The 14280-nt window shown below is 49.9% G+C and overlaps 1 protein-coding gene across 1 annotated transcript; it reads left to right on the top strand.

Annotated features, from left to right (window-relative positions):
• The first annotated feature begins 476 nt into the window (after positions 1 to 476).
• Positions 477 to 13152, top strand: LOC119963822 (cytochrome P450 26B1-like). The gene is made up of 4 exons (XM_038793129.1): positions 477 to 771; positions 3089 to 3244; positions 9165 to 9446; positions 11964 to 13152. The coding sequence occupies exons 2-4, from the start codon at positions 3092 to 3094 to the stop codon at positions 12354 to 12356; spliced, it is 828 nt and encodes a 275-aa protein (XP_038649057.1). The 5' UTR covers positions 477 to 771; positions 3089 to 3091; the 3' UTR covers positions 12357 to 13152.
• The last annotated feature ends 1128 nt before the right edge of the window (positions 13153 to 14280 follow it).

The following is a 14280-nucleotide window of genomic DNA, read 5'->3' as shown; positions in this document are numbered from 1 at the left end:
ACTTACTTCAGAGCCAGCCTGTTACCCGTTGATGAACTCGAAGTGACCCAGGCTGGCTCTGGACACGGATACTTATACAGCTGCACTAGGGGGAGGAGTCGTGGGCGGAACCAAGGGTTCCTAAGTGCTCCCAGCGCTACTCGCCCTAGTGGTAGGATGGCGCTACTGCGTTTACAACAACAGTGTGAATTAGAATATATACATTCATATATGACATTCACCACACCCGTTTCCCTGTAACTTTGAGAACCCAATTGAAACTGTGAGATCGTCATAAACACCCAACTGGTTCAATGGTGTCCTCGTGGACAGGAAACGAAAGTCTTTATTAAATCTGGGCCTAAATGTGACACTAGTCAGCTATTAACTGCTCTCTGAATTGGTCCGTCAATCTATTCATTTGTATCAAAACTGAGGAATAAATCATGGCTGTGCCCGTGACACTCACATACGGAGAATGAATTAAAATCTCCATTCATCTGATTCAATTTCCAGATCTTTGCCAAGGTTTTCAGCCATGATGCCCTGGAATGTTACCTTCCCAAGATCCAGCAAGCCATCCAGGATGGTATCCGAGACTGGAGCAGCAGTGTGGAACCCATCACAGTATACCAGGAGGCCAAGAAACTGACATTCCGCATTGCAGTCCGGGTCTTACTGGGATTCCGCATTTCCGAGACTGAGCTGGACATCCTGTCAGAGAGTTTTGAACAACTTGTTGCCAATCTCTTCTCCTTGCCTCTCGACTTTCCATTTAGTGGTTACAGGAAGGTGGGTCATTTGACGTGGAAAGTAACTAAATGATTGGGTTTCGCCGTCAAGATTGATTGAATCTCTATTGATGTTAATCCAGCTCCCTCACACTCACTCAGTGACACCTCACCCCAGCACCCTGTGTTACTGACTGTATCTCTACTGATGTTAATCCAGCTCCCTCACACTGTCACTCAGTAACCCCTCTCCCCCAGCACCCTGTGTTACTGACTGTATCTCTGCAGATGTTAATCCAGCTCTCACACTGTCACTCGGTAACCCCTCTCCCCCAGCACCCTGTGTTACTGACTGTATCTCTACTGATGTTAATCCAGCTCCCTCACACTGTCACTCAGTAACCCATCTCCCCCAGCACCCTGTGTTACTGACTGTATCTCTACTGATGTTAATCCAGCTCCCTCACACTGTCCCTCAGTAACCCCTCCCCGAGCACCGTGTTACTGACTGTATCTCTGCAGATGTTAATCCAGCTCTCACACTGTCACTCGGTAACCCCTCTCCCCCAGCACCCTGTGTTACTGACTGTATCTCTACTGATGTTAATCCAGCTCCCTCACACTGTCACTCAGTAACCCCTCTCCCCCCAGCACCCTGTGTTACTGACCGTATCTCTACTGATGTTAATCCAGCTCCCTCACACTGTCACTCAGTAACCCCTCTACCCCAGCACCCAGTGTTACTGACTGTATCTCTACTGATATTAATCCAGCTCCCTCACACTGTCACTCAGTAACCCCTCTCCCCCAGCACCCTGTGTTACTGACTGTATCTCTACTGATGTTAACCCAGCTCCTGCACTCTTCTGTCATTGTTTGGATTGAATGTAAAAGTCCAAAGAGAGAGATTTTGTTACAGGATGAGGGCAATGTAATTGATTATTGCTTGTTCTGTTGTCCAGAGGGAGCTGACTTCTAAACGATTCTGGAAAGATTGCATAGCACTGTCTGCTCTCTTTCTCCTCTTACTCTCTCTCTCATGGTAGTCAGAGCAGGACTGAGTTTAGATTGATAACAATCCTGCTACCAGGGTCCGAAGTGGGTGTTAGCCTATAGCTGTCTCTCTTGTTTGTGAGATGTGAAAGGTGGCACAGGTGCAGGTGGAGCTGTCCGGTGCCCACTGGCGATGGGCTGACATTTCTGGAGCTCATCTGGAATGATGCTGCCCTTCCATTTATGTTCCCATCGCTGATTTACCTCGGTTCCTGGTCAAGCAAACATCTTGGATGTAAAATTTCATAGCTCTTTACAAATCCCTTTCCTATTGCCAGGAAGTCCTCCAGCCCGACAGCCCTTTGAGATCAAAAACAGATAGCGGAATTCTCCCTCGGCGGGCTCTTCCGCTCTGCCGGCAACGCGCCCAGGCCCCGCGGGTCGGCCACAATGGCAAATCCCATTGGCCCGGCTGCCGGAACAGAGGATCCTGCTGCTGGCGAGGGCGCGCCGGGCAGGAGTACGCGGCTGGCCGGCTGGAGAATCCCACCCAGAAATTCTCAGCAGGTCTGACAGCGTCTGTGGAGAGAGAGAAAGGGAGTTAAGGTTTCCAGTCTGGATGATTCTTTGTCAAAGCTGGAGGGGATGGAAATGGGGCCAGGTTTATACTCTTGTGAGGAGGGGGGGGGGGGGGGAGGGGGGGGGGGGGGGGAGGGGGGGGGGAGAGGTCTATAGGAGGCCAGCGCTAAATGGAGATTGAGATCCCTTTGATATCTCTGCCCTGCTCCTATTCACTCGCTCTCTCTCATCCCATCATCTCTGGCACATCGCTCATTCACTTGCTCCACCTACGGTGGCCGTGCATTCAGCTGCTGAGGCCCGAAGTTCTGAAATTCCCTCCATGAAACCTCCGGGACCCTGCCATTTATTTTTTTTTAATATAAACTTTAAAGTACCCAATCCATTTTTTCCAATTAAGGGGTAATTTAGCGTGGCCAATCCACCTACCCTGCACATCTTTGGGCTGTGGGGGCAAAACCCACGTAAACACGGGGAGAATGTGCAAACTCCACATGGACAGTGACCCAGAGCCGGGATCGAACCTGGGACCTCGGCCCCGTGAGGCAGCAGTGCTAACCCACTGCGCCACCATGCCGCCCTCTACCCTGCCCTTTAAACGGCTCCTTAAAACCGTTGTCAAGCTCATACCTTATCACTTCACAGGTTTCAGTATTTGGTTTGATAACAGCTTCTGTGGAGCAACGTGGGATGTTTATTATGTCAAAGACCCTGTGTATATACAAGTTAGTTTTGAATGATGTACAATGGGGTTTTGGCCTGACCAATAAGGATTGAATTGTATCTTCCTCTTTTGGTTGCTGCAGGGTATGCAAGCCCGGGACAACCTTCATAAATACCTGGAAAAAGCCATCAGCGAGAAGCTACAGAGCAAACAGGATAAAGATTACTCAGATGCGTTGGACATTCTGATAGACAGCGCCAGGGAGCACGGGAAAGAGCTCACCATGCAGGAACTGAAGGTAATTAACTCTTTCAATCCTGGCACACACCCCCCCCCCCCCCCCCCCCCCCCCCCGGCCCCCAAAAGCCTTTATTAATAAATTGTTGGTTGGCAACAGAACCAGTGTCCCTCGGAAGAGGAACAGGCTGCGGTGGTCTATTGCTCCACTGGACACAGTACGTCCGGTGCAGGGGAGACAGAGAGGGAGGCTGGCGGAGGTTAGTGAGGAGAAACATTTTCTGGAGATGACAGCGGGGTTGAATAGCGAAGCTGTGAACGAGGCGGAATGTTCCGGAGTTTTACTCGTTTGCCTTTCAGGGACGGACGAGTTACTCTGCACAGCTCTCCCTGAGGCGGACAAACTGGAGTAGAATTGGCTTGGTGAGAATGTGATTCGAGTTGTCTTTATTCTGCCATTATTACATCATCAGTTGGTGTCCTATTGCACTGTGGGTGGGGTCTGCAAAAGAGGGTTCACATTGGGCGCCTCCCTTTTTTTCAGCACTGGCTCCTAACTGGGGGTTTATGTGAATAATCACAGATCAAATAGTCAAAACATTTCCATTTGGTTTGACTGAACGGGGTGGCATGGTAGCACAGTGTTTAGCACTGTTGCTTCACAGTTCCAGGGTCCCGGATTCAATATGAATCCCGTAACCATGTGGGAGAGAACGTCTTTGCGGCTAAATACATCAAATTCTCTGATAAGGGATGCAGATGAAAAAGTGGAGTGAGGGGCTAGCACGGTGGCACAGTGGGGTAGCACTGCTGCTTCACGGCGCCGAGGTCCCAGGTTCGATCCTGGGTCACTGTCCCTGTGGAGTTTGTGCATTCTCCCCATGTTTGCCTGGGTTTCACCACCTCAAACCAAAGAGGTGCAGGGTAGGTGGATTGGCCACGCTAAATTGCCCCTTAATTGGAAAAAAACTAATCTGGTACTCGAAATTTATTAAGAAAAAGTGGAGTATTGAAGGGATAGGGGAGTGTGAGCAGGCAGTGGGATTAGACTGGGTGGAGTATTGAAGGGATAGGGGAGAGGGAGCAGGGAGTGGGATTAGACTGGGTGGAATATTGAAGGGATAGGGGAGAGTGAGCAGGCAGTGGGATTAGACTGGGTGGAATATTGAAGGGATAGGGGAGAGAGAGCAGGCAGTGGGATTAGACTGGGTGGAGTATTGAAGGGATAGGGGAGAGAGAGCAGGAAATGGGATTAGGCTGGGTGGAGTATTGAAGGGATAGGGGAGAGAGAGCAGGCAGTGGGATTAGACTGGGTGGAGTATTGAAGGGATAGGGGAGAGAGAGCAGGAAATGGGATTAGGCTGGGTGGAGTATTGAAGGGATGGGGAGAGAGAGCAGGAAATGGGATTAGACTGGGTGGAGTATTGAAGGGATAGGGGAGAGAGAGCAGGCAGTGGGATTAGACTGGGTGGAGTATTGAAGGGATAGGGGAGAGTGAGCAGGAAGTGGGATTAGACTGGGTGGAGTATTGAAGGGATAGGGGAGAGAGAGCAGGGAGTGGGATTAGACTGGGTGGAGTAGTGAAGGGATAGGGGAGAGAGAGCAGGGAGTGGGATTAGACTGGGTGGAGTATTGAAGGGATAGGGGAGAGTGAGCAGGCAGTGGGATTAGACTGGGTGGAGTATTGAAGGGATAGGGGAGAGAGAGCAGGCAGTGGGATTAGACTGGGTGGAGTATTGAAGGGATAGGGGAGAGAGAGCAGGGAGTGGGATTAGACTGGGTGGAATATTGAAGGGATAGGGGAGAGTGAGCAGGCAGTGGGATTAGACTGGGTGGAATATTGAAGGGATAGGGGAGAGAGAGCAGGCAGTGGGATTAGACTGGGTGGAGTATTGAAGGGATAGGGGAGAGAGAGCAGGAACTGGGATTAGGCTGGGTGGAGTATTGAAGGGATAGGGGAGAGAGAGCAGGCAGTGGGATTGGACTGGGTGGAGTATTGAAGGGATAGGGGAGAGTGAGCAGGAAGTGGGATTAGACTGGGTGGAGTATTGAAGGGATAGGGGAGAGAGAGCAGGGAGTGGGATTAGACTGGGTGGAGTAGTGAAGGGATAGGGGAGAGAGAGCAGGCAGTGGGATTAGACTGGGTGGAGTATTGAAGGGATAGGGGAGAGTGAGCAGGAAGTGGGATTAGACTGGGTGGAGTATTGAAGGGATAGGGGAGAGAGAGCAGGGAGTGGGATTAGACTGGGTGGAGTAGTGAAGGGATAGGGGAGAGAGAGCAGGGAGTGGGATTAGACTGGGTGGAGTATTGAAGGGATAGGGGAGAGTGAGCAGGCAGTGGGATTAGACTGGGTGGAGTATTGAAGGGATAGGGGAGAGAGAGCAGGCAGTGGGATTAGACTGGGTGGAGTATTGAAGGGATAGGGGAGAGAGAGCAGGGAGTGGGATTAGACTGGGTGGAGTATTGAAGGGATAAGGGAGAGAGAGCAGGCAGTGGGATTAGACTGGGTGGAGTATTGAAGGGATAGGGGAGAGTGAGCAGGAAGTGGGATTAGATTGGGTGGAGTATTGAAGGGATAGGGGAGAGAGAGCAGGCAGTGGGATTAGACTGGGTGCAGTATTGAAGGGATAGGGGAGAGTGAGCAGGAAGTGGGATTAGATTGGGTGGAGTATTGAAGGGATAGGGGAGAGTGAGCAGGAAGTGGTTGGAGTATTGAAGGGAAGTTCTCTGATGAAGAATTAACAGGCTGTGATAAAACATTGGGGATCAATAAGGGGATCAGGGGTAATGTGGAGAAGGCAGAAGATTGGGTTCAGAAAAATATCAGCAACGATTGAACGGTGGTGTAGACTTGAGCTGAGTGGTGGGGCTCGCAGTGGAGGCCATAAAACTATCTCTGATTGTTGTAGAAACCCAGCTGGTTCACTAATGTCCTTTAGGGAAGGAAATCTGCCGTCCTTACCCGGTCTGGCCTACATGTGACTCCCGACCCGCAGCAATGTGAGTGACTCTGAAATTGCCCAGCGAGTCACTCAGTTCAAGGGTAGTTTACATAGAATTTACAGTGGAGAAGGAGGCCATTCGGCCCATCGAGTCACCACCGGCTCTTGGAAAGAGCACCCTACCCAAGGTCAACACCTCCACCCTATCCCCATAACCCAGTAACCCCACCCAACACTAAGGGCAATTTAGCATGGCCAATCCACCTAACCTGCGCATCTTTGGACTGTGGGAGGAAACCGGAGCACCCGGAGGAAACCCACGCACACAGGGGGAGGATGTGCAGACTCCGCACAGACAGTGACCCAAGCCGGAATCAAACCTGGGACCCTGGAGCTGTGAAGCGATTGTGCTATCCACAATGCTACCGTGCTGCCCACTGATGGCCAACAAATGTGTATTCCTGTGACCGGGTAAGGGTGGCACATTTCCTTCCCTCAAGGACATTAGTGGCCACACCCCATGAAGGGATAACAAAATTGAAAAAGTTTTAAATGTTAAGTGGGCATAATAGGGTGAGTATAGAGAAGCATGGAAGATTCAGAAACGAGGGAAGTGAACTTAATCCGAAAGCCAGTGAATATTCTAAACTCTTTCCCAAAAGGCAATTGGAGCTTTCAATACTCAGATGGATAAACATTTGCTGAGTGAGCATCTCCACGATACATGGAGTTAAAGTGTAGCTCCGCCACAATGTCAGTGAATGGGAGGATTGGCCAGAGGCATTGAACGCCCGTCTGTTCTTCTGGTACTGAATGGGGCCTCCATCAGTTTGAGATGTGGATCTTGGATTTGATTTATTTGGATTTGATTTGTTGTCACGTGTACCGAGGTATACAGTGAAAAGTATTGTTCTGCGTACAGTCCAGATAGATCGTTCCATACACGAAAAAAAAAGTAGGACAAACTTTTGGGGCAGCAGGGTAGCATGGTGGTTAGCATAAATGCTTCACAGCTCCAGGGTCCCAGGTTCGATTCCCGGCTGGGTCACTGTCTGTGTGGAGTCTGCACGTCCTCCCCCTGTGTGCGTGGGTTTCCTCCGGGTGCTCCGGTTTCCTCCCACAGTCCAAAGATGTGCGGGTTAGGTGGATTGGCCATGCTAAATTGCCCGTAGTGTCCTAGAAAAAGTAAGGTTGTTGGGTTACGGGTATAGGGTGGATACGTGGGTTTGAGTAGGGTGATCATGGCTCGGCACAACATTGAGGGCCGAAGGGCCTGTTCTGTGCTGTACTGTTCTATGTTCTATGTTCTAAACACAAATACACAATGTGAATACAGAGACATAGACATCGGGTGAAGCATACGGAGTGTAGTACTACTCAGTAGTGAAGATGTGTGAAGAGGTCAGTTCAATCTATAAGAGGGTCATTCAGCAGGGAAGAAGCTGGTTTTTGAATCTGTTAGTGCATATTCTCAGACTTTATTTATATTCTGCCCATTTGAAGAGGTTGGAAGAGAAAATAAGCTGGTTGGGAGGGGTCTTTGATTATGCTGCCCACTTTCCTAAGGCAGCGGGAGGTGTCGACAGAGTCAATGGATGGGAGGCAGGTTCGCGTGATGGACTGGGATGTGTTCACGACTCTGTAATTTCTTACGGTCTTGGGCCGAGCAGTTGCCATACCAGGCTGTGATGCAGCGATGCTTTCTATGATATCTTCAATAATAGAACATGGAGTGCAGAAGGAGGCCATTTGGCCCATCAAGTCTCCCAACATTGACCCCTCCTAACCTTTTTTGGACACTAAGGGCAATTTAGCATGGCCAACCCACCGAGCCTGAATGTCTTTGGACTGTGGTGGGAAACCGGAGCACCCGGAGGAAACCCACGCAGACACGGGGAGAGCGTGCAGACTCCGCACAATCAGTGACCCAGCGGAGAATCGAACCTGGGACCCTGGTGCTGTGAAGCCTCAGTGCTAGCCACTGTGCCACCATGCTGCCATATCTCTCCTAAGCCCACTCAGAGTCAGCACCTTGCATTTTGCCAATGGTGACTGTGCAGGAATACGATCCTCCCACCATGTTTCTAAATATTTGGGGGGCACTGCTGCCTCATGGCGGCGAGCATGTGGGCCCGATCCTGGCCCCGGGTCACTGCCTGTGCGGAGTTTGCACATTTTCCCCGTGTCTACGTGGGCCTCACCCCCATAACACTAAAAGATGTGCTGGGTAGGCGGATGGCCACGCTAAATGGCCCCTTAATTGGAAATAAAATTCAAAAACGATTCTAAATATTTAATTCTTCTGCAGCTGGGAAGGCTGAGAGATGAGCAGGGAGAATGACGAAGGATTCAACAGGGTCGACGTAGAGAAAATGTTCCTGCTCACAAGGTTGTCCAAAACAGGGCTGGTTTAGCTGACTGGGCTAAATCGCTGGCTTTTAAAGCAGACCAAGCAGGCCAGCAGCACGGTTCGATTCCCGTACCAGCCTCCCCGAACAGGCGACTAGGGGCTTTTCACAGTAACTTCATTGAAGCCTACTCGTGACAATAAGCGATTTTCATTTCATTTTCAACTGGGAATTATAACTGGGGAACATGAAAACAGAAAGCGCGGGAAAAACTCAGCAGGTCTGGCAACATCTTTGGCCAGAGAAACAGAACCAATGCCTCTAGTCCATCTGGATTCTTCTTCAACTCTGAAGAAGTCCTACTGGACTCTGAACGTTCACTCCGTTTCTACTCTCCACAGCTGCCCTGCCAAACGTCTTCAGAATCTTGTAAATTTTAACCAGCGCACCTGTCATTCTTCTGTAGGGTGCCGCATAGATCCAATCCATTCAACTTCTCATCATAGGACATGCCTCTCATCCCGAGGAACAATCTATGTGTCAAAGTCAGCCATGAACAGGCTTGAAGGGCTAAACTCTTCTCCTGTGTTTCTCTGAAGAGGGGGCCCACGTGGCGTGGGGCAGCTGGCCCATTGGCGTGTAAATTCAATATTGTTCTATGTGCCCCCCCTCCCTTCCCTCCCCTTCTAGGAATCCACAGTGGAGCTGATCTTTGCCGCCTTCGCGACCACCTCTAGCGCGACGACATCGCTGATCCTCCAGCTCCTGCAGCATCCAGCGGTACTAGAGAAACTGAAGGAGGAGCTGAGGCATCATGGGATCCTTCACAATGGCTGCAAGTGCGAGGAAACCCCCAGGATGGCCACGGTGGTGCGCCTCAAGTACCTGGACTGCGTCATCAAGGAGGTCCTGCGTTTGCTTCCGCCTGTCTCAGGCGGCTACCGGACAGCACTGCAGACGTTCGAGTTGGACGTAAGTGCAAGTCAAACTCTTTCCTTGAAAAGGCCTCGCAAAGAGTAAAATAATTTGTTTTTATGTAGCCCTGTTCCAATGCCAGTGAAGTATTTATGAAGGGCAGTCAATAGCACAAAGGTTGGTAGGTCTAGTTGTCTTGCCTCCTCCCATCCTGCTGCTAGTTCAATGATAATGGAGTTGTTAATTAATCTCTAATAATTGATCTCCAACAGACCGAGACACAGGGTGAGGAAAACCCCAGCTTTGAAATAGGTCCAAAGTCACCTGATCCATCCAGACATGTTCCACCCACCGCACATCATGCCTCAAAATAATCGGACACTGTCTCCCAAAATATTATCCCCCGAAAGAAATATATTTAATTTTTAGTTGAATTAATCAATGTCATCTGCTTCCATCACCTTCCCAGGTAGAAACTCAGAAAATCGGAGCAGGGTTAGGCCATTCGGCCCTTCAGATCTGCTCCGTTATTCAACATCATCATGGCCGATCCTCTCTCCCAACACCACACTCCTGCTCTCCCCGCACCAATTGACACCTTTGGTATCTAGAAATCTGCCTATTTCATTCGTAGGTATATTCAGCGACTTGTCCTCCACAGCTTACTGATCTTTGATCTTCACTCCCTGGGTGAAGAAATGTCTCCTCACCTCAGCCCCCAAATGGCCTACCCCATATCCTGAGACTGCGACCCCTTATTCCAGCCTCCCGCCCGCCCTCCCTCCCCCCCAGCCAGAGGACATAATATCCCTGCATCCAGTCTGTCCCGCCCTGTATGAATTTCAATAAGATCCCCCCTCATTCTTCGAAACTCCAGTGAATACAGGCCCAGTTGACCCAATCTCTCCTCGGACGACAATCCTGCCATCCCAGGATTCAGTCTGGTGAACCTTCGCTGCACTCCCTCTGTGGCATGTTTACCCTTTCTCAGGTAAGGAGATTAAAACTGCTCACAATTATCCAGGTGTGGCCTCACCAAGGTCCTGTACAGCTGCAGTAAGACAGCCCTGCTCCTGCGCTCAAGTCCTCTTAACTTCCTTTCTTTAAAATAAATTTGGAGTACCCAATTCTTTTTTTTCCAATTAAGGTGCAATTCAGCACAGCCAATCCACCTACCTTGCACAACTTTTGGGTTGTTTGGGGGGGGGGGGGGGGGGGGGGGGGAGGCCCACGCACATACGGGGAGAATGTGCAAACACCGAACGGAGAGTGACCTGGGGCTAGGATTGAACCCTCTTTCGCCTCCTGCACTCCCGGCTCCACTGCAACCCCAAAAATTGCGAGTCCCCAGCCTGGCTTGACCCTGGATCCCACAACCCTCGACACCGTCTTTGCTACCCCCTTCCAAAACTCCCCCAGCGTGGGCACGCCCAAAACATATGGGCGTGGTTCGCTGGGCTCCCCCTAGCACACCTGTCTTCGCCCCCGAAAAACCTACTGATCCTCGTCCCAGTCATGTGGGCCCTATGCAGCACCTTGAACTGTATGAGGCTAAGCCTCGCACAGGAAGAGGAGGAATTCATTCTCTCCAGGGCATCCGCCCACGTCCCCTCCTCAATCTCCTCACCCAGCTGGGAAACTTGTTTAATCAGAGAATGATTAGAATGTGGAACTAACTACCGCAGGGAATAATATGCCTTAAACATTCACGCCCTCCACCACCACCATCTACAAAATGCATGATAGCAAATCACCAGAACTTCCTCAACAACATCTTTCAAAACTAAGAACTTGGGATCTTGCTGGGCACAAATTTCCCACACGACAGCAATAAGTACACTTCAAAGGTAAAGGTAAAGTCGCCTTAGTCCCAGATGGCCATAGGCTGTTTTCCCCTTTGAGGGGAAATTGACTGGTGATGATTTCAAGGCTGAGAAGGCAGGGCCTTCATGAGAAACCTCAGGAGGCACAGGAATTGAACGCACACTGCTGGCTTTGCATAACAAACCAGCTCTCTAGCCAACTGAGCTAAATTGGTTCCTGATTTACTTCAAACTACCTCATTGCCTTGTGAAGTATTTTGGGATTGCCGGAGATTTTTGAAGGTGCTGTGGAAATACACATGTTTCTTTATCTCAATATTGGACTATCACCTCAGAGCCCAGTGAGGCAATTCCAATTCTCTTCTCAGGCAGACTTTCATTTGTTTCCATCATTAGTGATTCCCGGAAAGGTCGCTGGTCTGTCGCCAGGAGCTTGCAGCTTGAGGGGGGCCACCCCACATCAAGTGTGGCTGACCGTAGTCTCTCCTGATCTTACCGGCACCCATTGGTATATTTAGAAGGACTTGCAGGCTGACACACTCAACCTGCTTCACCGCATTATCTTTCTTGGTTTCAGTCCTGGGGTGGGACTCGAATCCAGAGATTCAGGCTCCGAGGCAGGTCCGCTACCCACTGCGCCACAAGACCAGTGAGGCCCACCCTCTGTTATTTCATTCTCAATGCAGGGAAGTCAGGTTTAAATTATTCAATCAGGCGTTTTAACTATTTCCTGGGGTTTGTTTTGTTTCAGGGGTGCCAGATTCCCAAAGGCTGGAGCGTCCTCTACAGCATCCGGGACACCCACGACACGGCTCCCGTGTTCCAGAACGTTGAGGTCTTTGACCCTGACCGCTTCGGAGAAGATCGGGACGAGAACAAAGGCGACCGGTTCAGTTACATCCCTTTCGGAGGGGGGATCAGGAGCTGCCTGGGCAGAGAGCTGGCCAAGCTCATCCTAAAGGTGCTGGCGATGGAGCTGGCCAGCACCAGCCGGTTCGAGCTGGCCACCAGGACTTTCCCCCGCATGTTGACGGTGCCAGTTGTCCACCCTGTGGACGGGTTGAAAGTCAAATTCTCTGGACTCGATGCCAACCAGAACGAGATAGACCCCGAGACAGAGTCAATGCTGGGCTCCACGGTGTAACGGGGGTGGAGGGGCCACTCCAAAATCCCCGCCACCTCTCACCAAACCCCACTGAAGCAACAACAATAAAGCAAACACACCTGAACTTAAAAAAAAAAGAAAACTCTTTGATAAACTAATGTACAAGGTAGAAAGACGAAACGGCCCCCTCTGGGAAAACCCGCTCACTGAATTTCCGTTGTGGTCTGTCGTAAGGGAGGTGATTTTAGACGGGAGAAATTCACGGGAGAGTCGCAAAGAGAGAATTCCGACTGAGAAGGTAAAGAGTGATAATTCGGGACAAATGGAAGAGATGGGGAGCGGCGGAGGAAGAGAAGAGGATTTGACCAACTCAAGTTGGGGGGGAGAGAGGGAGAGAGAGAGAGAGAAAGAAGAGGAAAAGATATCCGAAGAAAGTTGGTGGAAGAGAAAACCTGTGAGATCAACGGAAGACAGAAGACTATCTTTAAAAACAAACACATATATATCCTGCGTTCCTACTTAAAGTATATATATGTATAAACCTACTCTGAGTACCATTCTAGGTATATAACTTGATTAGAGGTTGCAACAGAGTTACAGCCTTTGCACTTTGAATGTTGATCCAATTACTGATGCTGGTTATATTCAGCGCAAACTTAGACACCCTAGCAAACTGGTTTAAATTTGTACTATTCCTATCTTTAAGCTATATATGGATTATTTGTCGTGTGTTTTTTATTTCAAGATTGCAATTAGACGTCTAGTGTAAAAAGAAACTATTTTTTTTCTGTTGGTAAATATTGTTTTAGTAAAAAATGAACAAAAGATTCCTTTACTTTGAGCTGTTCAGCTTTACTTTGCAGATGGCTTAGATGTGCCAGTCTGTGTGTGAGTGGACGTGTGAGTGTGAGTGAGTGCGAGAGGGAATATGAGTCTCAGTGTGGGTAGGTGAGTGTGACTCTGAATACATTAGAAACTGGAGTCAGAGTGGACCATTCAGCCCTTTCAGCCTGCTTCACCATTCACTTAGATCATGGCTGATGCTCAACACAAGCTCCTGAACCGCACTAGGACCTCATATCCCTTTGCCCCCTTGTTTCCTAAACATTTATCAATCTCGATCTAGAATTCTTTAAGGTGATGTGGGCATAGCCGGCAAAGTCAACGTTTACGGGCCAGCACGGTGGCGCAGTGGGTTAGCCCTAGATCCTCACGGCGCTGAGGTCCCAGGTTCGATCCCGGCTCTGGGTCACTGTCCGTGTGGAGTTTGCACATTCTCCCGTTGTTTGCGTGGGTTTCGCCCCCACAACCCAAAGATGTGCAGGGTAGGTGGATTGGCCACACTAAATTGCCCCTTAATTGGAAAAAATGAATTGGGTACTCTAAATTTTAAAAAAAAGTCAACATTTACCTTATCTCTAACTGCCCTTGAGAATGTGGTGGTGAGTTGCCTTCTTGAACCGTTGCAGACCGTGTGATGTAGGTACACCCACAGTGCTGTCAGGGAGGGAGTTCCAGGATTTTGACCCAGCGACAGTGAAGGAACGGCGATATATTTCCAAGTCAAGGGAAGTGGAGAGTATTCCATCTCCTGACTTGTGCCTTGCAGATAGTAGGCAAGCTTTGAGGAGTCCGCATGTGAGTTACTAGTTACAGAATTCCCAGTCTTTGACCTGCTCTTGTAGCCACAGTACTTATAAGGCTCGTCCATAGATTTCATAGAATTTACAGTGCAGAAGGAGGCCATTTGGCCCATCAAGTCTGCACCGGCTCCTGGAAAGAGCATCCCACCCAAGCCCACGCCTCCACCTTATCCCCATTATCCAGTAACCACACCCAACACTAAGGGCAATTTTGCACACTAAGGACAATTTAGTATGACCAATCCACCTAACCCGCACATATTTGGACTGTGGGAGGAAACCGGAGCACCCGGAGGAAACCCACGCACACACGGGGAGGA

This window comes from Scyliorhinus canicula, chromosome 3, assembly GCF_902713615.1.
Source record: "Scyliorhinus canicula chromosome 3, sScyCan1.1, whole genome shotgun sequence".
In the NCBI taxonomy this organism is placed as follows: domain Eukaryota; kingdom Metazoa; phylum Chordata; class Chondrichthyes; order Carcharhiniformes; family Scyliorhinidae; genus Scyliorhinus; species Scyliorhinus canicula.
The sequence above is the reverse complement of the archived record's forward strand: the minus strand, read 5'-3'. Positions and strand labels throughout refer to the sequence as shown.